At 39.2% G+C, this 24548-nt stretch overlaps 1 protein-coding gene across 3 annotated transcripts in view; it reads right to left on the reverse strand.

Annotated features, from left to right (window-relative positions):
• Window positions 1-634: 634 nt before the first annotated feature.
• Window positions 635-24548, reverse strand: part of Sertm1 (serine rich and transmembrane domain containing 1) — an 89451-nt gene continuing 65537 nt past the window's right edge. The window contains exons 1-2 of one of the 3 annotated variants that reach the window (XM_071610788.1): window positions 22478-22612; window positions 635-3497 (exon numbers count right to left, since the gene is read on the reverse strand). In XM_071610788.1, the coding sequence (XP_071466889.1) occupies window positions 2987-3310 (324 nt within the window). In that variant the 5' untranslated portion in view covers window positions 3311-3497; window positions 22478-22612 and the 3' untranslated portion in view covers window positions 635-2986. Of the gene's footprint in view, window positions 3498-22082; window positions 22237-22477; window positions 22613-24548 lie in introns of those variants that run through there. The other 2 variants (XM_071610789.1, XM_071610790.1) reach the window with 2 other exon arrangements.

Raw genomic sequence — 24548 nt, forward strand, 5'->3', positions numbered from 1 at the left:
GTTATCCATTTCCAGGAGGGTGGCCTGGAGTTCAGTCTCCAGCAGAAGAGGTCCCAGTGAGGCCTGTGAGCTGGGGCTGGGAGTAAGAATGCCCACCTTAGAGAACTGCAGTTATGTGGACAGTGGCTGAGAGGGAAGACGCCCCGCCCCCTGCAAGTATGCATGAACAATAAACCTGAGGCTTCCACCATGTGTGCCCTGCTCATGAGCAGCATCACTTGGGTCCTTCTTAAAGATACCCATTCCCTGGCTCTACTCCTGGAGGTCTGGCAGGGGATAGCCTGGGAACCAGTGTATTTTACAAGCCCCCAGATGATTCTTCTCATCAGGGAAATGTGAAGCTCACTGTCCCAGAGGAAGTGACCCTTGCAGAGTGGGGAGAGGCCAACATTTGAGTCAAACATTATTGACCCTACTTCAGAGAGGACACACTGAAAAGGAACGATGTATATAATACTATAACAAAGACGTATACGATATTATGGACATTTAGATATAGACACACTGTGTAGACATAGTTACACTTAAAACTTCCAGGAAAAGCATCCTCTCTAGGAGAGAAGAGAGCAGATTATCGCACAAGGAAAAAAAAATCAGAGAAGAAACCAGGCTTTCAATGGACTCCACTTCTTTATTTATAAACCCATCTTCCAACCTTTCTGAACTTCTTAAACAACACAAATTCATCTCAAGTTGTACAATCTGTTACCTTGGCAAGCTAGTAATGACAAATCCTATTTTCCATTTTGAATGTTGTTCCTAATTACTCCACTTAACATGAAGTGCAAGAAATCGTGCGGCAGGAGAGGGGTGGGAGTGTACTTGCAGATCTGATTTGATTTGTTTTTTAAAGGAGTTTTGCTGTCAGAAGGCTTTATATCTCTTCCAGAAGGAAAGGTTATAAAGTTACCCCTTAGGACAGATCACAATCAGATTTTACTATTCTGTGTGGAACATGTGTCCTTTTATTTTTTAAAGTCACTTCGCCCATGTCCCTTTGCCTCTCAGTAACGAAATAACACAAGAATAATTGAAAAGAAAAAGTGGCATCATAGGTGTCTCTGTACTCCTGTGTGGCTTTCACACAACTTTCGACTAGGAGCATATGAAAGTGTGTGTTTGTGTGTGTGTGTGTCTGCATACACACAATACATATATATTTATATATACACATCCATGTACATACATACATATACTCAGAGAATGCTAATACTGATCTAAAACAGCAGAGTTTCTCTAGTCCAAATTTTAAACTACATAATGCTTTCAATGGCAGCAGAGGCAAATTTTTCACTGATTATACATTTAAGGGCAGCAACTCTGTGCAGGTTGTATGGTGTTTGGAGTATATGAGTAGTTAAACAGGGTTAGATTTAAGTGAAGTTTATGGATTGAAAAAAGAACAGGAAGTTAAAGGCTTCTGATCCTCCTTACCGGTCCTCAATCTCTCAGCATTTCAGAGTGACAAAGACAGACCCTGGAACATGGTGGTTCCTTCTCATTCTTGTGACCGCAGAGTGCTGACTGCACAGGCCAACCTAAGGACGTGTTGAAGCTCCACCACTTAAGACCATTAAATGTTGTGAGCAAAGGTTGATTCCGTTGCCACGGGAAGACTGGCATGTTGGTGCAGTGGCTTCCGCAGGTCAAGTTCAGTGTTTATGCTGTGGGCCATTTATTTTTCAAATTAAATTAAGATTCTTGTTCTTAAGAAGCTGTAGCATTTGCTTTGTTTTGCTTTTAGGGGCAGCTTGATTTCTTCCACATTCAGCATCTATGCTCATGAGCATCTCACTTTGAGGACCCCCCTCCAAGTTCAGAGGTACTTGACTCATCACAGTGTGGCAGCTGCTGGCATAACTAAAGCTCTCAGCAGGGACAACTGGAGGGTCTAGAATTTTAATATAAGCACACATCCTGGAATCCTAATGCAGAATATTCTATTAACATACAATGACTAATTGTCAGAGACACAGAACATTCACAGGGTATATACAAACATGTATATCAGCAATTTAATCTCTAAGTTTTGCAACCTGAAGTGAATGAACAAACATCTGATGCCTTGGAGCCTTAATATAATTCTGCACTAAAATTATAAAGACTGGGAAGCTGAATAAAAGGAACATACATGACTGCCAGAAGTTATGACTGTATAAAATACAACGAAATGAATATTTTCCCTAGGCTTAATTCCCACTGACAGAAATAGATAGAAAATAAAAAATCCTTGGTGTCTCTTCTGGTTTTATTTCTCTTAGTAACAGTAATAACAATTGTCATAAAGAATTCCACAATTGAGGGCTATTATAACTGCAACGTAAGTAGAAGAAAAAGCCCAGGAGGCACAGATACATTACAAACTGCTTCATGACGCATATTTGTCTTGCTATTGAAAGTCAAACTCTTCCAAAACTTTTCCAAATGTCATATCTATGCATAAATGTGACTTTCATTTGTTAAAGTGAAATTAAAGAAAACATTTTGTGTATTCTTTACCCCCGGTTTAGAAATGTTACACATTAATTCTAGACTGACTCACTTTTTCTCTTTTTCTTTTTTAATTTGGTGTCTCTGCTTTATCTTTCAAGTTTGGAGAATATCTTCTTAATAATTCAATTTTGCCAGGTGCTGCTGGCTCAGTTGATCTTGTGGTTTTCTAAGAGAAATGAAGTGCAAAAGCCCATACCCAGCATTCCCTGAGAAAGCCTCCCAGTGAACATACAACAAAATGCTGGTCAACCTCCAAGAAGCCAGCTCCGGATCTGTCAAACGGTCTGTGAAATTCTGCACCTCCGAGTTTGCACGCATTTCTGTCAGCATCTGCGTCTCCATTCAGAAATGAAAAGCATCAGGGAACAGAAAAGAAATCAAAGAGGAAGGAGGAAAACAGGTCTAACCCAAAGAGGTCCTTTCTTTGATGACTCAACACTCCCCATAAAGGAAAACTGAAACTGCTGTTGCTTTAAGGATTCTTCCACTTTCTTCAGGATGAAAGGTTTGAAAAAGTGGACCTTTGGGAGGAAATGCTACAGACTTCTAAGTTGGTGAAAGAACTTCCAGCATCACTTGGGTACTCGGGGTAGGAGGAGCTGGAGGAGATGATGTTTTTGAGCCTCTGGAGGGCAATAATTAAAAGCAAAAGCAGAAATGCTAAAAGGCTGAGGAATATGGACACATAGATATAGACATTGGACAGGTGGCCTGAGGATGGGTCCACCGATGTGGACAGCGATGTGGGAAACAACTCAAGGAAAGTTCCATTCTCCACACTCCCTGCAAATCCAGATGAAGAGTCAGGCTCAGACATCTTTATGAAGGTGAAGGAATGAACAGGTATATTAAAGTCAAATTTTCACACAGGGGTTAAGAAGGAAGTAATTGGCATTGCTTTTGGATGTGGCCACAGCAGAAATTATAGACTGGGAAATCAGCACAACAAAACTTCTGGGTTTTTAAACAAAGGCAGCAGCAGGGGATCAGGTGTCCATCAAGACCTGCAGAAATAAAAACAAACAAAAACCACTTAGTGCATTTTGGGGGGGAGAAATACCACATTTAAATCGAAGTTTTAGTTTTTATTTCAGTGAAGCTTAATTATAAAACTGACCAGGAAAGGAAAACAGTGAAGTAACTCCCCTAGGAATAAGTAATGCTTATGTCTTTATATTACAAGTGATGATATAAAATGAACTTTTATTTCCCCCCACAGTGCAGTAGGTGCCAGGTTTCTTTAAGGAACTAAAGATAAAACATAAAGAAAAATATATTTCTGATGTGCCCCATCTGCTGAGATTTCAACAGATGCTTCAAATGAATGCTCTGAGACAAGAACCCAAGAAGCTCCAAATCTCCCTCCTCCAGAAAATTAATTCTGTACATCCTGCAGTCCAGAGCACAACTGCTGACCAGTGTTTCCCTCTAGCATATGTTGAAGAACCCTGAAAACACACATGTGCTTTTGGTGGATGTTCACAATATGCTGATTTCTTTATAAAAATTTTGTCTGCTCGAGATCAGCGAATATTTCTATTTATTTTCTTTAAATGTACTCATGTAATTTGTTTTAGATACCTCAGGCATTGAATTAAAAAAAACAAAACAAAACTTTAACCTGCCTGGAAGAAGAGCAAATTGAATTGCCTCTGAATGGTAGAGAGAGTACCAGGTTTGTGTCAAGACACAGGTCTGAGGCCTGAATTCCCCATCATCTTTGAGCAGGTGGGCACACTTTCCCACAGTTCCTGAGCTTTACTTTTATCATTTGAAAAATGATTCAACATCTGCCCCATCTCCTCATGAAGATATTGGACATGGAAGGAGTCTGTGAAATGCAAAGATTGGACCAAAATGAGGTGTGTGTGTGTGTGTGTGTGTGAGAGAGAGAGAGAGAGAGAGAGAGAGAGAGAGAGAGAGAGAGAGAGAGTCTGTGTGCACGTGTGCAAGCAAGTGCACAATTGTGTGTGTATGTGTGTGTGTGTGCGCGCGTGCGCGCCCGTGCCTATTAGCCAGGTGCAAAAAAAAATAAGGCTCTTCACTCTGTTCAGTCTGTGATTTAAGCAGCCTGAGAGAAGAGTAACCCTCCAGGTAGAGAACTCTAGAACTCTCTTGAAGTCCAGAAAAGATGATTTTCCTGGATCCTGGCACTAGATCATTTTGCTGTAAAATTCTAAAACTCACCTCAGGCAGTGGTGAAATGCTAATGGAAAACCTCCACTCTGCCCCTGGCTTTCCCTTGCTACACAATATCTGGCATTTGCCTTTTCCTTCTGTTCTCCAAATCTAATTAAGCAGCTGATTCTTTGAGTGGCTGACATTTGCCACTGTGGCCAGAGCTGAGCAGCACTAATGATCCCTTGGAAGGGAGGACACTTCAGAGAAGGCTGTCCCCATCAGGTGTCACACAGAGTCTTTGTGAGCTCTTCGAAGTAGGCCAGGGACAAAGTCTCAGTAGTTCCTAAAATAATTTGACTCCTACTCCTCATTATGCTTTGCCTGGTGATTTTAATTCCATTAGGCTGTTACAAGCTTCTAACAACCAGTTTTAAAAAAATAATAATCACAGTGGGACTGCAAATGTGTTACACTGATTTGGCAATACCAATCTTTTTACTGCACACAAACGTTCTAGCTGTTCATCTTTAGTGAACATGGTAAAGTGTCTCAGAGGCAGCATGGTGTACAGGAAAAAAAAGTAGCATAGAAACCTAATAGACTGAGTTAGAAAAAAAATGTTCTGGTACAACCAAAAATCAGGAAAAAAATAAAAGTTCTGGTACAACCAAAGTGTAGCGGAGGAGATAGAGAAACAAAGATGCCAATTGATTTGATATGAATTACATTTGTAATTAGAAGATAAACCAGGGATTTAGGCTTTTGGCCACCTCAGTCCTCATACCATCTGGTCTCAATTTTTAAATTGTTTTGGTAGTAAGAATTGTATGTCATCTTTTTAATTTTATTTTTTAACATGGGGAAAGAAAGTAGGCACTATGTATCCATTGTTTCTCTGGCAGGTAGGGTGGTAATTGTGCCTGTTATAGTTTTGATCTAGAATGTTCCTCCCCAAATTATGTGTTGAAGGCTTGGTCTCCAGCTGGTGGCACTATTAGGAGATGGTGGACACTTTAGGAGATGGGTCCTAGCTGGAATAAGCAGGTCTTTGGTGGTGTGCCTTTTAAGGGTTTATTTTGACTGCCCCAGCCTCTTCTGCTTCTTATCTATATGAGGTGAGTAGCTTTCCTCTGCCACACCCTTCCACTGTACTGCTGTGATCCACTCTCAGGCCCAAAGCAATGGAACCAGCTAACTATGTTCTGAAATCTTGAACAGAATAAACCTTTCATCCTTTAAGTTGTTTTTGTCAGGCATTTTGTCACAGTAATGAAAAGCTGACTTGAACATAGTGCCATTTTCAGATGAGAAAACTGAGGTGTAATGATATTGTGATTTACTCAGGATGCACACCTAGTCAGTGACAGAGAAGTAATCAGAACCCATATTTGAACCATGTTCTTGGTTTTCTCAACTGTGGGAGGAAGAGGGAAGTCACAGAGTTGGGTAATTGGTTCCTATCTGCCATTTACCTTAGGCAAGTCCACAGCCAGCCTTGAGAGTTCAGTTTTCCCATTTACACAACAATAATTAATACTCATCTTTCCTACCTCTCCGGGTAAGCCCGTGTTAAGAGGTTGCTTTCTAGGGATGGGGCTGAAGGCACAATATCACTGTGGCATCAGTAAGTCAGTAACAAAACTATCAGCTGACTCCAAGACTGTTTGCAATGACAAATGTATCTCTTTACAGAGTAAATATCCAAGAGTACTTTCCACTTCCTGAGGGTCACATTCTTCACCATACATGAATTAGTTCACAGAAAACAAGGTGAAGAAGATTTGGAGAAAGGATTTGATCTCCTTGGCTTTGGAAGACTGGTAGAATATAAACTAAAGAAACCTTGTGTCTTTATTTGAAATTTCACAATTAAATATCCTCTCCTTTAAATATCGCTTCTCAATGTTCCAGATGTCATATCATTTCCAGACTTCTTAATTTAAAATGACAGCGACACAAATTTCATTTCATTGTTATATTCTGAAACAACAGAGTATATGCATTGTCAGAGATGATTTTAATTTGCCAACATTAATTCTCATTTCCTTATTGAAGCTTAAAAAATTGGCCTATCTTCTTTCTGTCTGGTGAATGTTTTATTCGACAGTGACTGCATAATGCTCAGGATGAACCAAACTCTACATGTTTAGGTATTGTGACAGGTGGCACTGTGGAAATGAAATCAAATGAGTGTTTCAAGATGATGCTTCTTGGGTTCTTTTTCCCAGATAAGGCTTAAAGAAAAGAAGAAGAAAGACTTCATCTCAAATGCATAGCCTTGACCCATCCTGGGGCAGCGCCAACAAACTTTCATTTCAGGTGAAACCGGAAGCCATACAAGGATTTTGACTTTTTTTTTTTTTTTTTCCTGAGCCATCCTCAGAGAGTGATTTTTGAAAAAAGGAAAATGAGACATCTGGATCACAACATTATAAATGAATATCTGTGGAAATGTTTTAGCTCATGGTCAGCCAGCTTTCTGTTTGTTTCTGGAATGAAAATGTGTGTTAGGAAGAAATCTACAAAAAAGCAGTGAGTGGTGACCTGGAGAGACAGCATAGATAGGGCAAATCTTGTTCCATGTCATAGGACTAAGTTATCATCCTTCCTGGAAGATGGAAGCTTCTGATATGATTTGGATGCAAGGTGTCCCCCCAGAACTCCTGTGTTAATGCAGGAATATTCAGAGGTAAAGTGATTAGATTATGAAAGCTGCAACCTAATCAGTTCATCCTAGTTGAATGAACTGACTGGTGGTGACTGTAGGCAGGTGGGGTGTGGCTAGAGGAGGTGGGTCACTGCGGGTTCTGGAGGAGTTCATCTTCCCTGTGGTCCGTTCTTCCTTCCCTCTTTCTGCTTCCTGGTTTCCATGAATGGAACAGTGTTCCTCCACCCTTCTACCATGATGTTCTGCCTCCCCTTGGGCCTAGAGCATTGGACTTGACCGGCTATGGACTGAGACCCTGAATCTGGGAATCCCAAAATAAAGTTCTGTCCTCTAAGTGGTTCTTGTCAGGCATTTTGTCTCCACATGCAAAGTTGACTGTAACATTTTCCTTCCTACAGGGTGGTTATGAGGATTGTAATTTTTGGCAAGAACAGAGGCATACTGTAGAGCATGTACCTCATCCTTTCATTCCTTCTAAATGGAACAGAAGTTGTCTGGCCCTCTTCTCAGAGTCCTCTCTCATTAGCATTGCAAGACCCCTGGCAGAGAGACAGAATGTGGGCAGAGCCCATGCGTGCCATGGCCTTGACTTCTATAGCACAGTGGTTTATAAAACTCAGCCCATTGGTCTGCTTCAAATGTGGTACAACAATTTTGACTATGAGAACTTTATTCAAATACATCTCTATGTGAATAACAAGCATGTAAAGGTGTTTTTTTTCTTTATTATTGTAAAAAACTGGGACAAGCTGCTTTGTCCCCTTGCAACATTCTTTAAAGAACCTAGCTGTTACGATCCACAATGTCACATCAACATTTCATCTATGAGTCCTACTGTGTCATACTCCAAAGGTAATCCTCCCCAAACCATGAGGAGTGGTGCAATAAAAAATTAACAGGACATGGCAAAATGCTTTTTATAGTACACAAATGTGAAATTAGATATAATAATGTAATTAATGGTTTTAGATGATTTATTGAATCTCTTTCTCTGAGGAACACATAGAGACCACCATTTCCAGAATCCAGAAGGGAAATTATAACATCCAAGCCCAGCTGTTTCTAGCTTATTAGGAAATAGCATGGTTTCTATAAAACCTTGCAGCCATTGCCTTAGCCTTCACAGGATTATCTTTTCTTCTAATGCCTTTTCTCTGCTTTGGCCTTTTAGGTCATGGTGGATGGGAGAAAATCTGTGTTGACATTACACGCTTCCTACCACCCTCTCTCAAAGTACATCTTCATCGCAGGGAATGACAAACATTTACCCCCGGGCTTGAAACAGTAAAAAAAAAAAAAAAAGTTTATTGTCTTCTAAGTTATCCTAACTCTTAAGTTGATTCAGCCCTCTACATATTCGCCTATTTAAAACTGCCCTTACTTATCAGTTCAGTGCTTTGGGAGAGTAGAATTTCATGTGAACTCCCATTATGATTCCTTCTATGAGTCCGGTAAAAACCAAAATAAAGTTTGGGAAATAAACTGCATCTCTCTGCTATCACACATTGAGCTAGAAGGTCATCTTACAAGAAGAAATGCCTAGCGGTGGAGGTTGTAACTAGCTCATTGAAATTCATAGATATGGACAGATAATGTAACATGAAAAATTAAAATTAACATTCCTCTTTACCTACAGTTCAAATGAATGATCAGAAAATATTATCTAAACTTTTTCATTGTATTTTGGTGAAAATTAGAGAGATGACAAAGCAATAGCTTGGTATCAGTGACTTATTTTCAAAATAAATTTAAAAGCAGGTCATTAAGTTGCTTTGGATTTAATCTAATCTTCTGTCTCTTGGTGATGACTTCTGATGACCTGGTATAACCTCAAGCTTTGCAAAATACTTTTTCAGCAAAACAGCAATAACAGGGAAAAAACCCCACTTATTCTCAATATTTTTATGTCAGACAACTTATTTTGTCCAAATTATTTAACGATTAATTACCTACTAAGGTATAATTTACAGAATGTTCAGATATACTTTGCTCAATACATAAAACAGTAAATTGAGAATAGTTTAAAAAAACACAAGAAATCATTGAGAAAGGGGATGTGAATATAACTGGTTTGGCTTTTGCTTGTTCAGTCTCAAAAGGTATGAGGACTTGCATTTATAATGCTGTTTTTCAGAAATGAAATCAAACTACGATTCCTTTTTTAAAAATATTTTTTTAGTTGTAGATGGACACAATACCTTTATTTTATTAATTTTTTATGTAGTGCTGAGGATCCAACCCAGTGCCTCACACATGCTCAGCAAGTGCTCTACCATTGAGCCACATCTTAGCACAAAACTATTATTCTTAATAAATTTGTAGTATACTTATATTCCAGGAGAAGGTTTCATGTCCAAATCACTACCTTAGCAAGAATAATCATTTTTAAAACATATGATCTTGGAATTTTAAACTAATAAGATTTTAGAATAAGATAGGTAATTTAAGCAGGTTATTTCCCAGATACAAAGAAAGCAATTACAGAGCCAGTTGCAGGCATAGCAATTTATAATTCTTTCTTTCTTGTGCTGGGGACCAAACTCAGGGCCTTAAACATGTTGCAAGCACTCTATCATGGAGCTACACCCACCAGTCTGCATTTTTATTTTCTTTTATGATATTTAGAAATGACCAAGAAGGAGACTTCCTGCACTTTGGGGGAGACTGGGCCCATCTTGGCTAACATAATTAGTCTAAATCAAAATGAGAAAAGCAGCATCTTCAAGGTTGAAAGGAAGCTCTGAATGGGACGTGAATATAATTGGTTAAAAAGTATTGGAATGATAAAAGTCATTTTTAGGGAGCAGAAGAAAAGGTCATTGGCTAAATGCTTCATTTACAGAAAAGCAAATAGCCAGAGAAATAATGATTTCACAATCTCAGGGAAGGTCGTAATGAATCAGTGGGAATAAAGAAGGTAAAAAACAAGACTGGCCTTTCAAGATGTTATGGCATATTTAATGAGGGATTTCAAGCTCCATTCTCTCCCTACACCCAGCTTTGATCATTGCTGATATTTGGGATGTATATTCACCAAACATTTTTTTTTATTCTCAGAGCAGCTTGAATTAGTTAATTCATAACATTCATATAGAATCATAGCATTCAAAAAGACTTGCTTGGTTTTAGGCAATACTAAGTATGTTTTTAAAAATTCACATTAAACCATGTTGTTGTGGGACAATGGAATGATGTTTGTTCCTTTTCTATTGTATCTTATTTTGTCTCTATACTTAAAATAATCTGTCTGCTACAAATATTTCTGTCCAGTCAAGATATGCTTGTAACAGTTTCCTGATATAGTGTGATATTTGGAAAGGTTTTGTTCTTGCAAATTACTTGTGATTGTCATAAATCCCTGAAAGCAAAAAAAAAATAAAAAAAAAAATCCAATCCTTTACATGGAAACTACTAGCTATCCTTAGGCTTTCTTTGAGTACCTCCAAAACTGTTCTAAGGGAGCAAAGAATATCTTGGAAATTTGGTTGTGCTATAACCACTGATGAAGTCCACCCTAAATCTAAGCAGCCACCACTCATTGAGCCATTCAGAACAAGGGGAAAATAGGAGATGATGTTACTGCCTCTCTACCAACATCACTCTTTCCTTTCTTCTTTATTTCTACTGCTTCCTCCTTCTATAAATACACACATGCCTCAGTTCATGGTCTATTATCTTTGCACATAAGAATACACCAGATTCTAAAAACTATTACATCTCTATAAAATCAAGTGTATAGGTACAATTTGAAGAGAGAAGTCATGATATTGGTGGCCTGAAAAAAACTTCAGTATTAGCACACCAATAAGAAGGCCACTATTTATGTTTATATCCATTGACAACTATACTCATGGGTTTGCTTGAAGTCGGGTACTTTAGAGTCTATTCCCTAAAAATGGACTGGAATATCACAAATATATCTCTGTATTTCCTAACAGGGACTCAAGCTTATAGAGTCTTTCACTTAGTAACATTTTAAATCTAGCATACCGTTTACTTGAATTAATGAACCATTATCGCTCATAATGCAACTACAAATAGAATCTGAGTTGATTACAGGGTCTGTAAATTGCCCATCTCATATGAATATTAGTTGAGTGTTTAGCATAACATATACATATGAATTTTGCCAAATATATTTTCTCATTCTTCTAGTCTTCTATGGATGACATTCAAAGTATGATGACACTTTCACAGCAAAATAGATATTTAAAAAGAATAATGCTTAGTAATTGCTGGCTTAGGCAAGCTAAGTTTCAGATACATCCACTTTTGGACACAGGACATTATTTAGTAGTCAGCTGAATACACAGAGGGAAAAAAAGTAAGATGTAGATTTCAAGATTTATCCCCTAAATGCAATGCAAAAAGTCTTTGTGGATCTTGGATTGGTTAAAAGAAAAAACAGTTTTGTTATAAAGGTCAAAATTTGAAAATAGACTACACATTAGATAACTGTATTAAATCAGTATTAAATTTCCTAAATGTGATATAGGAAAATGTTCTTGTTTTTGAACATCAAATATATTGAAATAGCTAACTATAAAGTGCCATAAAATAAGCAACTAGCTCTCGATGGTTCAGTCTAATAAAACAAAACGAAAAATATACACATCCACATACATCCAGGCACAGCAAGAAAAAGGAAAGAACAAAAGTGTCGAATTGTTAACATCTGGTAATGTAATCAAAGGCTACAGAGGCGTTCATTGTTCATATTCTTGCCACCTTTCAGTATGTTTGAAATTTTTCAACATACAAGTGGAGAAAATGATTTATCCCCAAAGATTTCAAGAAAACATGCTTGGATAATGTGCACTAAGCCAGACAAAATGTAAGAAGCTTCTGAAGAAATACAAGAATGAAAGCAGGACTCTTCAGTAATACCAGAAAAGTACAAATACTTGCTGATTAGCTCAGGATGCTCACTAACCCACAGGTAAAGCATTGCAGGATGAGTTAGAAGAAGTTTCCTATGACCCGGAAACTGGATCCACGGCAATGAGAGATGCTGTCTGAAGACAGGCACAGTGACTCACCAGTCATCCTTATTCATAACTTCAATCCTGCCGCCTCCCACTGGACTCCTGGACCCAGGGACCCAGTTATGTTCCTCTTAATCAGCTTGAGAAGCATCCAAGGCTATCCCTTTGCAGCTTAAATAACCAAAGGTAGGGGCTTTGGCAGTACTGTTAGTCCAGAGAGTACTAAGGAGTAAAACTAAGGAGAGAACTAAGTACTAAGTACTAAGGAGAGAACTAAGGAGTAAAATTCATGGAAAGCCCACGATAGCCAACAAGGTCTAGGTTCAAAGCAAAGACCTAGGATATGACAGCAACTGAAATTAAATACAAATAGGAGACTTGATCTAGGCAACCAAAGTAAAGAGTCTGCAAATAGTGAAGACCTCTCACTTTTTACAACTCATAGCTAACAACCACATCCTGGTTCATCCTGGTTTAGGTGAGTTCTCTGACATGGCAAGAGGCTAAACTTGAACTCATGAATACACAGTTCAGAGTCAGAATATTTTGAAATAGAAACAACAAATCATTTCGAAATTGGGCCCATTCACTGCAAAATGCAGATATTATTGAAAAAATAAAACAAAAACCGGGAGCATTGATTTTAGTAGTGTTTTTCCTCAATCATACAATGGAGTTTAAAGGTAGGTACCCTGAAATGATGAGTACTAGATGAGTCAGACTTTAGAATGAAGTTTTAGGAAATGCCATCTCTATTAGGAGACAAAATGCTCTCTCTAGGTGATAAAAGTACTGGGTTTCTAGGTAGATGAGGAAAGGCAGGAAACAGAGGATGCTGTGTCCATCAGAAAAGCATGTTCCCTCATGTGGGGTTTCTCGAGGTCCTGCTAATTCTAGCTGTGAGCAAAGCAGCATAGCTGGCCTAAATGCTCTCTTTCTCCCATAGGAGATGCAGCAAACTCCAAAGTCTGGCTAACAAAGAAAATGTCTGCATGTTCCTCCTAACACAGAACAAAACACTATGGCAGGCTATCGAGTGTGGGAGGAATGCAAACCCCCGGCAGCCTGTTGTCATTTTAGACAACAACTCAAGACCAGACTCTGTCAAAGACAATATGGAAGCAATAAGCAAGTGTGGGCTCAATTCTCCCAGAATGTATTTCAACTTAGAAATGTAAGTAAGTGAAATTGAAAAATAGTTTAGAATTATTCGTAGTAAACAGACTACTGCACTGGTGACCTATAGAAAAACAGTCACACATTCGCCTAAAAATGTAGATAAGTATGGTTTTGCTCAGGAAATCATGAGCAATCTTTTATACAAGATAACTGACTTTGACTTTCTCTTTGACCAAGGTTGAGCTCTTCACCTTAACACTCAAAGTTGTGTGTCATTTTTCTTCAATTGTAGAAGTAGCCTTGCTCAGAACACATTCACTTTTCATTCACTGTTTTTACATCTGCTCTTCACTGGTAGATTTCCATGGTATGGTCTGGGATGTGAGGACCCATCAGGCAAAAAAATTGGGGGGAAGTAGAAAAAAGTGGGTGTGTGTTGGGGGGTGGGCATCCCCAAGTCATTGTGGAATGGCACTCTATCTTCAGGGCATGATAGGAAGAAAGCAAATACAGGATGCCATTATAGGAGAAAAAATGTCCAGACAAACCAGTTTAAGAAAATCACAATCACCACCACAATCACAACATAAGTGTAGCTGCCAACACTTATTAAATAGAAAGCATATTCCAGTTCTGGATGTGTGTGTGTGTGTGTGTGTGTGTGTGTGCATGCACATTCTTTCTAAACTTTGCAACTCTTATTTATTCTTATCTCCCACTTTTTTTTTTGTACCAGGGATTGAACTCAGGGGCACTGGACCACTGAGCCACATCCACAACCATATTTTGTATTTTATTTAGAGACAAGGTCTCACTGAGTTGCTTAATACCTCACTTTGCTGAGGCTGGCTTTGAACTCGTGATCCTCCTGCCTCAGTCTCTCAATCTTTTTTAAAAGATGGGAAAATTAAAGTTCAGCAAATACAAAGGCCTGCCCAACGTTACTCAGCCACTTAGAGACAAGGATGAAATTTAAATCTATATTTCCATATTCTATATTCATTTTATTTCTTCTCTCTGGGGGTCTAGAATTGAAGAGGATGCCTTTGTAGTCCTTAAAGCAGTTCATGAAATGTTTCTGAGGGTCCTCCTTCTAGACATGTTGTAGGATCATATATTCCTACTCTCTCTGAATTTAGGGTGGGTGGCTAATGAAATGTAGGAAAAATGGCATTTATCACCTCTAGATAGGAAATGTAAGAGCTGATATGAGATTTGCATATCCCTTCCTTCTGCTTCAGTAATTGTGAAATTACCTGCCCATCTTCTTTTGCATCCTTGAATGATCACAGTGAGTGCCTTTACCCCTTGCTGACTCCACTTACACTTAATGTCAACATTGAATAGATTTTTGTTGTTTTAAGCCATCAATGTTCTGGCTTATTTGTTATTGTAGCATAATCTACCTTATACTGACTAACATAAAATATCACTGTACTGAGACAGCAGAATTTTTGTTGAGTCTTCAAGTATTTGTAAAGAAGTCAAATTCTGAAAAGCTGAGAGCTGCATAAATTGTATATAAAATGTCTTATGACACTGGTGAGAAAGAAGGTTTGAAATAATGTTTGGTTAATTTTCACTTATATGAGAATTAGGTTTAAAGAGATAAAGCTACTGATGGAACAAAAAATATTCCCTGATAAACTGGAATATGATGAGCTGCTACTGTATAAGGATAATCTTGACCAAATGTCACTTAAACATGCACATAATGCTTTCAAGTGGAAATAGGTGACCAACAATAAAGATACTACCTCATGACCCTAGTGGAAAAAACAGCTCATTGAAATTAAGGGGCAATGCTATTGCCTTTGGTTAAGAAAAGCTATGTTCTTTGATGCATGCATTCATGCATTCAATAAATACTTGTTAACTATGTACCACCCAGAGGAGTTAAATATTGTCATTATATGCATAAGTCTATACATGTAAGTTTTACAGTTACCATATTGAGTAAGAAATCTAGAAGACTTCTCCTGCACTATATGACCTCTGTTATGTGTCTTTTATTATCTGGTTATAGGCTCCTTTTCCAATCTCACTTTTATCATTGCATTTAAGAATGATGTTCCAGGCATATTAAGCTGTTAAAAGTTTAATATCCTAATCATTTTTAAATACTTACATTTAATCTTATAATCTTCACCTATTTTCTCCATGCAAATTGTTAGCTCCCTGTTCTGTATTCTCAGGACTCCACATACCTTTCAACATTAGCATTTCTTGCATTTCATTATACTTATTATATGTATTTACCTGTCTACTTCGATAGACTGAACTCCTAGAAAAGGGGACTAACATTTTACTTACGTTTCTATCCATAAACCGGAACAGAGTACAGCATAAGGATGGGCAATGAGCATTTGTTGGATGGTTGCATGAGTGAAAGAATAAAAGAATGAAGAAACTTGAAGCTTCTTGGAGAGAAATCCTGTATTTGGTCTGTTTTGATAAGTAAAAGAATATTCATTGAGTGAATGAATGAATGATCTTGCATAAAATCATGGAAATTAATCATAAGGATAAATATTCAATAAGAAAATATTAATGGACCTTCCATAAATTTTAAATATTTTAGCTATAGAAATAAAATTAATAGTTTCCAGAGAAAGGTCTGCTCATACTTTCTTATCAACCAGTTGTGTCTTTTAACAATATAACAAAGCTGGGATTTTATTAGGACAAGCATTCAGGACACTTGAGGAAGACATGCAGGAGTAAGCTGTCAATTTGAAATACATTCTTGTGAACATGGCTAGAGGATTGTAAAAAATGTATTTTGAAGAGCATAATAAATATTAAGAGTTTACCATAGTGAATCAGTGAAGCTCTGACTGGGTATGCAATGAAATGCATTGAAAAATATTCTTTAAGTTAAGCTCTATTATAATCCCATCCTTTGAAAATTACAAATCATTTATAATCACAACCCATGGCACTATGCTTATCTGTGGAGATAAAAAAAAAAATACCTACTTCACAATCACTGTAGGGGAGGTTCACTGTAATTCACTACACTGAGGAATATCATAAGCCACAGTACTGTCAGCCACTCTATCTTAAGACTAACCCAACCAGAAACAACTGAAATATTCAACAGAAATTCAGCACAGAAAAAAAAAATGTTTGCATTTTTGTACATTTTTTCAATTTGACTACAAATTGTCACTTCAGAGACTAATGCCACCAGAAGTAGCCACTTGGCTCCCTCAGTGACATGTTGGTCAAAAGTCCTTGTGAGTCCAGTAACTTGCAATGCACACACTGTTTCCTGCATCAAGAATCAATTATGGACTGGGGATGTGGCTCAAACAGTAGCGCGCTCGCCTGGCATGTGTGCGGCCCAGTTCGATCCTCAGCACCACATACAAACAAAGATGTTGTGTCCGCCAAAAACTAAAAAAATAAATATTAAAATTCTCTCTCTCGCTAAAAAAAGAATCAATTATGTTTTATATATGTATGAATATCCCACAATGAAACCCACTATTCTGTGTAATTGATAGACACCAATAAAAGTTTTAAAAATCTCACTACCAAAAATAAAATTAACTAAAGTGTGCTCACTGACTTATTTGATTTCAATTCTGACACAAATTCAGCATCTTATCATGAGCACTGGGTATTGACCATGCTTTGAGTAGCACTACAGGAAGATCATAGCCACAGTGGTATAAACAGGAATACTTAGCAGTTCTGTGCTAGGGAATGCATACAAAAATCTCAGCTTCTTAGAAAAAGAGTAATACACATTAAGACAGATGAGTACAAAAGAAGTATTTTTCTCTTATCATTTATGGTGTTGCTAACATCAAACATTTGTTGTATATCTAATTTATTCTTTTTTTCTTTATAGTCTTTCTCAATCTTAACTTTCCTCTACATAAACAAAACAAAAAGGAAACTAAACAAAAATAGTAACAAAAGGAAAAAAGTTTTCATGAAATCAGAGAGCTAGAAATCCTTAAAATTCAGGAAACTGTAGCTGGATGTGGTGGTACACACCTGTAAGCCCAGTTACTGAGGAGGCCAAGGCAGAAGGATCACAAGTTTAAGGACAGCCTGGGCAACTTGGTGAGGCCCTGAGTCAAAATAAAGGCTGAGAATGAAGCTCACTGCTTGTCTAGCACGTGGAATCCCCTGATTTTCAGCCCCAGTACCAACCCCAAAAGCAGGACATAGGGGCCAAAAAAGTTTAGTGTATTTTGAAGATCACTGTTTATGCCTTGTCTGCTTTTGAAAAAGATTTGCAGAAGACTTCAGTTGATCAGAAACTTATAAAATGGAAGCCAAATAACCCTTTTCCAAACTCAAATCCACTCTATACTCATAGGCAAATTGGATAGCCAACAAGAGGAAAGTAGATGAAAACCAAGTTATTCAGTTTCTTCTGTTATCCAGGAATTTTTCCTCTATTTGGATGATTAGTACCACTAAAATATATGCAAATCAGGGCCCAAGGGACTAATTTAAGATCAAATCTGACAAGGATAATAAAGCAATAAGGGCGAAAAAATGAAATATCTTGGACTAGAACAACTTTGACCAACTAGTTGTACTAGACCATCTTTGCTGGCAAGGAGTTTTTCCCAAAGTCTGAGAACCCTTTCCAAGTCAATATGTTAAGTTAGTGCCCTTAACTTAGCACCTGTAGCATGGACACCAAAGTCAAAAAGCTCATAAAGGATTATTAGAAATGACAGGTGACCAAGGCATATGAAGGGCAAGACAGAGGTATTGGTAAATATTTTCTGTTTTTAGCTGGATCCTAATGACTTGGATGTGTTCAAATTGAACATAAAAATCACTGCTTATGTCCTTATGATTTGTATACTTTTATACATGAATGTTAATTGGCAATAAAAGTTTTTTACAGGTAAAAAATACAACATATTTGCAACTAAATACTGAAGGTGAATTGGTTAAATAAATGTTGGAAGAATCATACAATGGAGTATTCTGATACTAGCATCAAAGGATTATATTTTTCTATTATGGAAAGATGCCTAACACATATTGTTGTCTTGTGGCTAGGTAAACAATGTAAGTTTTAGAATATTGCATAGTATAATTATACTTTTGTAAGACTACTATAGCTCCTACTACATATACATGCACAATTGTGGATGTAAAAACAAAATAAGAGGCTATGCACTAAACTTTAATTAACATATGTTTTTGTTAGAAGCTAGTATTATGGATATGTCAATATTCTGTTTTGTGTTTTCTGTACTTAAATTTTGATACAAAGAACATGTACTGTTTTATAATCAGAAAAATAATAAAGGTATTTTCATTAAGAAATAGAAATAAAATTTAATTATAGCATACACAGTGAAATGCTCCTGTTTTTTAAGCCCGGAACTCTTTTCTCTCCTTCTCTGTGATCCTCCTCCTCCTCCTCTTCCTCTTCCACTTGCTTCTCCTTCTATACTGTCAATACTTAACACAAACCTTTGAAATGGCTGGTTTGCACCATTTCTTTCAAAGTTGAAGACTCTCAGTCTAAGGCCAGAAAGTTTTTCCAATAGAACTTATTGTGCTTTGAGTTAAAGCTACATTTTATAGGGGGCTTTGAACATTCGATTTAAAAGACAAGAAGAGTATATCTGGGTGCTACAATCCTGATCTCTGGTAAACTGAAAGTAAGTAAGAACCAAAACCAGTTTAATGGGTAGCAGTTGATAAATTACCAGACACTTCTAATCCATACCGACTACTGTAGCAAACTAATCAGGAAAGCTGCTAATTTGGCTTCCCTTGGGAGCTCCCAGCATGACAGGAGTTAATGTTTTAACTATGGGTAAGTAAGTCATCTTCCTATGTTTCTGAATTTGGAGCCAGTTCTTTCAACCACTCCTCTTTTTGTTCCCCATCAGAGGTTGGATTCAGGTCTGTTACCTTCCTAAGTGACTCATTTAACAACTATTCTAGGCTTGCGGTTTTTCAGATCCTTTCACTATTGTCTATAACAATATCAGCATCAACAATCAAACCCATAAGACAAATAGTAAACCTGGACTGACTACTTTTCTATCTAAATATAAACTAATAGGTGGAAATTTAAGAGTTAGGAACTCAGGAAATATTAATGACATATACCGTTCCTGATATGAACTGACAGCTTTGAAACATTGGCACTGTTTTGGCTGAATTGTGCCATTTCGTGCTCAGAGATTGGTGTTAAAGTGTATATGGCTACTTGAATGCTCAGAATTTCTCTCTCTCCCTTTAATTTCCAAACTTAGCAAAGGATAAATAATGGCTATATCCTGATTCTGAGTGTGAACATAGTGTGGCCATATACCTAAGAAACTCCTGAATGAGGCAGTCTGTGTCAGGAGACTGAGCCTTTGAGAATACTATATTCTGCAGACACATCTCAAAAATCAGAATCAGAGGTGAAGGGATCACGGAATTTGGCTCAGTCTCCTATATCCTACACCTGAAATGGCTTGTGGATGCACAGATAAATTTTCTGAAACCAAATTAAAGGCTAAGCCACAAATGCATACCAAGGACTTCTTCATTTAAACCTCTGCCTTGAATCAATCTTCTAGGTACATACATTGGCTAAAAGGAATCCTGCAAACTCATGCACTTACGGTTTGAGCTAATTCTTTGTTGGATTGCCCATTCCATTAAAGGCTTTATTATTTTTTTCTTTTAGCTGTCATTATGAACAGTAATAAAAGTGTATGAAAATCAGGCCTGTGATAATTTATATTTATATAGTAATATAATAATACAATATATTCCACATTTGTCTCTTCTCCCTAATAATGAATTAAACATAAAATCATTATATAAAAAGAGTATTAAAATACAAGTGTGGGAGAAAAGTAATCCCAGAGAGAAGAGTTATCATTAAATGAGCTCAGACTTGACTTAGAACACAGGCTGAATCAGAGAATTTTGCCTGTTATGGGTTAATTTTTCATTGTTATAATGAATGTATAACTCCAGGATTACTTAATGACGAGTATGCTTAATCATTCTTACCAATCATCTCTGCCATCCCTCATCTGCCCTCATTAAAAAAGAAAAAAAAAGAGAGAAAAAGAAATTCAAGAAACCTGCAAATAAATCTCTGGTGGATTTACTGCCACACGCGTTCACACATCATTTGTCTCTCAACTCCTGATATGCATGTTCATATCATAAACATCTAGTAAAATCTGGTGAACTGAACTAACCAGAAGCAAGGTGAAGAGAATGGACCTCACCTTACATCAGGTTTCTTTAATGACAACCAAGAATGTGCATTGAGCTTCTTAAAGCACTTGTCTGATTTAGAGGAATAATAAGTAAGATATCCATACTTAAAACACAATAATCCACCCACTTTCTGGAACTCAGGATTTCCAGATCATTTCTTTGGTTGGCAGATGGGTTGCTATCTCCACCATGTACACCCTTTGAAGGTGACTAGGGCATGCCCTGAGGGCGTGCTGTCAATGCTGCCTGTGACAAAGCAGCTTCATTCACACGCACTTTACAAAAAGTCACTTGCACTACGGATCAACAATTGCTGATTATAAAGGGTGCTGTCCTACCCTGCATATGGTGGGGATACAGGTCATGATGATACTCTGTTTAGCCAAATTAAGCATATTTAATTGCAAAAAGGTATTTAAGAACCACTATGGGCCAGATCATAAATAATGCAAAACGCCCAGACTAGCTGCATAATTAAGCAACTTAAAATATTATCTTTTAATTTTTTTTTTTTTTTTTTTTTTTTTTAAGGAGGATGCATTGAGCAGCAAAACTGCATTAAGAGGCAAATCTTTTACGAAAAGCCAATCTCTTAACATGCTTCTTTTCCTGTGGACAGGCTGTTGTCTGAACAATGAATCTGGGAAATCTGAAGTGAAGCGCACCCTAGGAGAAACATCTTGGGGAGTGGTCCTCTGGTCAGTCGCGGGACAGTAACCATTGCCCATTTCCCCATGCTCTTCACCTGTAGTGTGGCCATAAAAAAAATACGAAGGCTTTGAGATGTCCTCTAGCCATTGGATCTCATGACCCAGCACAAAGAACCAACGAAGTACTTACTTTAGCAGAAAATTTTCCGAAGGAAAATTAACCGGCAGAGGAAATGAAGGGCATTAAGAAACAGACCCCGTATCTGGAATCTGACACCAAACCCGAGCTCTCGGGGCATCTGGCTGTGCAAAACGCACAGGCACAGTCCTCAAACCTGGTACTCAACAAGATGTTTCTGTGAATGAATGGGTCTTTGTGCTCCTTGGCGGAGAGCACATAATATACCCCGTCTTAATAAGAATTTAACAATTGCCCATAATCCGCGCACCTTGGCTGGGAAACGCAGGATTTCAGCGTCTCATCAGACCCGGAAAAGGGGGTAGATAGCTGGTGCAATTACTTGCTGGGTTTTCACGGGAACTCGGGGAAACCACAGCTGGGGAACGAAAGCTGGGAAAAACTTCTCTGAATCTGGAGCCACTTGGAAGACTGGTGAAAATCCTTACACCAACCCGTAAAGCGCAAAGTCAGCGGCCAGTGGTGAGTGTGGCGATTCTCAGGGAAGGGACAGAAGACCCTAAAAATTCATATAAGCGTAAAACAAACACAAAAATAATGACCACACATATCACAAAGGCCAAACAAAATGCAGCTAGAAATACACTGCGCAAAGTGTAAAACTACACTTGCACACAGAAATCAACCTTTTGTAGCGGCAGACTCGAGAGCAGACCTTCCTGATCCCTGTGTCTGAGAAGGAGGTGGGTCATCCCGGGGCCAAGGACACTGCGTGCCGGCCCCCCTCGAGGCTCTGGCTGTAAGGAGTCTCCCAGAGACCCGTAGAGTTGGGCTGCAGAGGCTGCTCCGGAACCCTAAGAACGCAGTCTGCTACGGAAAGGACAGATTCGGGAGGTGTTTCCCAGAAAGGTGCAAAATCTCAAGGAGCCTGGAGAGAGTCTGGGAGGAGTCTCCGAGGCCAATGGACTCAAGGCCGCCCTAAGGTGAGGAATCCGGAGCCCCTCGTGCTCTGGCACCCAGTGCGTCTCGGATTCCCCACTCTGCCTGAGCTCACTGGCCGGGTCGGGAGGCTCTCACTGACCTGCTGGTCGCGACGCGAGCCCACCTGCGCCGGGCTTTGTTGCTTCGGGTGGGGCGGCGCCCCTGTCTCAGAGATTCGCGCCCGTAAAGCAGTCCCCGGGAATGCTGAGCGCAGGGACACACAGCGCGGCCGGAGCGCACGGGCAGCGGGCGCAGCGCGAGTGGGCCCGGGGCTGCTAGCTCTGCACGGCCCTCACCGTGTCCCTCCGCCCCTCCCGGCCCCTAGACCAATGGCTGTGAGCGAGGCCCACTCCCGCCGCCCCCCAGCCGCTGCTCTGGCGGGCGCTTGGCGCTAGGACAGCACCCCGCTCTGGCGAGGGAGGAGCTCGCGCCACGGCTGGAAAATCCCGGAGGGCGAGGAGGCGTTTGCGCAGGGAACCCCATCTGGGGAGGACAGGTGTGCTGCGCTGAACTTTTGTGGGGGTTTATGGGGTGGGGGTGCAGCTTCTTGGGGACTCAGGGGCTTCTCTGCAGGCGAAAACATTCACTTCTTGCCAAGTTTCTTCTCTTGCATCTTTTATGAGTCCTGCGCAGCCCCCACCCTCAAACAACGATAGTGCATCATCACAAGCCCAGCTCTGACTGTGCAGCGTGGGGGCATCACCTTATCCCATGATGAGCTTCATCTGAGTCCTCCCTCATTCAGTGCCCCTCCTTGCTACCCTCTGATTCCTCGACCAAAACGTCAAATGAATGAATAGGATTGCGGTTTCTATGGCTGCCAGTGATAAAAGTCCCTATGAGTAACTGGCATAGAGAATCTCATATCATAAAGGAACCTTTGGAAAAGAAGCCCTTAACTACTGTGCCTCACTTTGGTGACTATCACCTCTTTCACCCGACACTCTATGTCTCTCTATTACTGTTTTTTTTTAAATCTTAAATGTTAGTCTTGGCTCATTTGATGTCTGAAGTCTCTTTGGCTCATTTGATGTCTGAAGTCTCTTTCTCTCTGAAATTCCATAATCCTGTTGGTTCTGTGGCCTAAGTGACCTGAGCCCCTGGGAAATATTAGTGTGGTTTTCTTTTCCTTGATCCTCTGGTTTACCTTCCTCTGCTGTCTTCATCCTAAGACCTATCTACCTGTGGCAGGAAAGCAAATCAATATAGACCCATGCTGCCCAAATCTCAGTGACCATTTACACTTGCACACAGACTGCCATTCACCATTATCCACTCCTGTTACTTGGGCCCATCAATTGTTTTCCTGGTAGAGACAGGCGGGCATGTGTGTGTGTGTGTGTGTGTGTGTGTGTGTGTGTGTATCATTTCTATGTGTAACTTTCTGTGCCTGATCTAAAATGCAGGAGGGTGGAATGAGCTATATCATCAAGAAGTCTAGATTCAGAGAGCTGCTTCTCTTCCAACACCCTTGCATTTGCACCCTAAGCCCCACCTGTGTTGTTCCCATGAGGTTTGTTACATCCAACTACCTCCTGCTCTGTTACATACTTAATAAAATTTACCTTGAACTTTTACTTATCCTCTTTGTAAGCAATACCCATGAAATCATTGGTGTTTTAGATACCAGTTGTATTTCAACCTACAATAAAATCGTAAGTCCTCTATGCAACCCCAAATCATGTAGAGTACTGGTTGTTGTCACACCTCGCCTGAGAAACCCTGGGAAATATGAAAGGACAGTTAGACCTGTTGACCTTGAAGACAGTGGTCCTCAAACTTCTTTTTTAATTTTTTAATGAATTGGAACTTTTTTTATATAACTTCAATTTATTTATTTATTCTTTCATGTGGTGCTAAGGATCAAACCCAGTGCCTCACACATGCAAGGCAATGTTCTGCCACTGAGCCACAATTCAGCCCCTCAAACTTTTTTTTGCTTAAGATTCCTAGCCTCAAGCCAGGCACAGTGGCACATGCCTGTAATCCCAGTGGCTCAGGCGGCTGAGGCAGGAGGATCGAGAGTTCAAAGCCAGCCTCAGGAACTTAGTGAGGCCCTAAGCAACTCAATGAAACCCTGTCTTTAAATAAAATACAAAAAGGGCTTGGGTATGTGGCTCCGTGTTTAAGTGCCCCTGAGTTCAATCCCTCCCTGGTACCGCCCCCCAAAA

This window comes from Marmota flaviventris, chromosome 4, assembly GCF_047511675.1.
Source record: "Marmota flaviventris isolate mMarFla1 chromosome 4, mMarFla1.hap1, whole genome shotgun sequence".
NCBI lineage: Eukaryota > Metazoa > Chordata > Mammalia > Rodentia > Sciuridae > Marmota > Marmota flaviventris.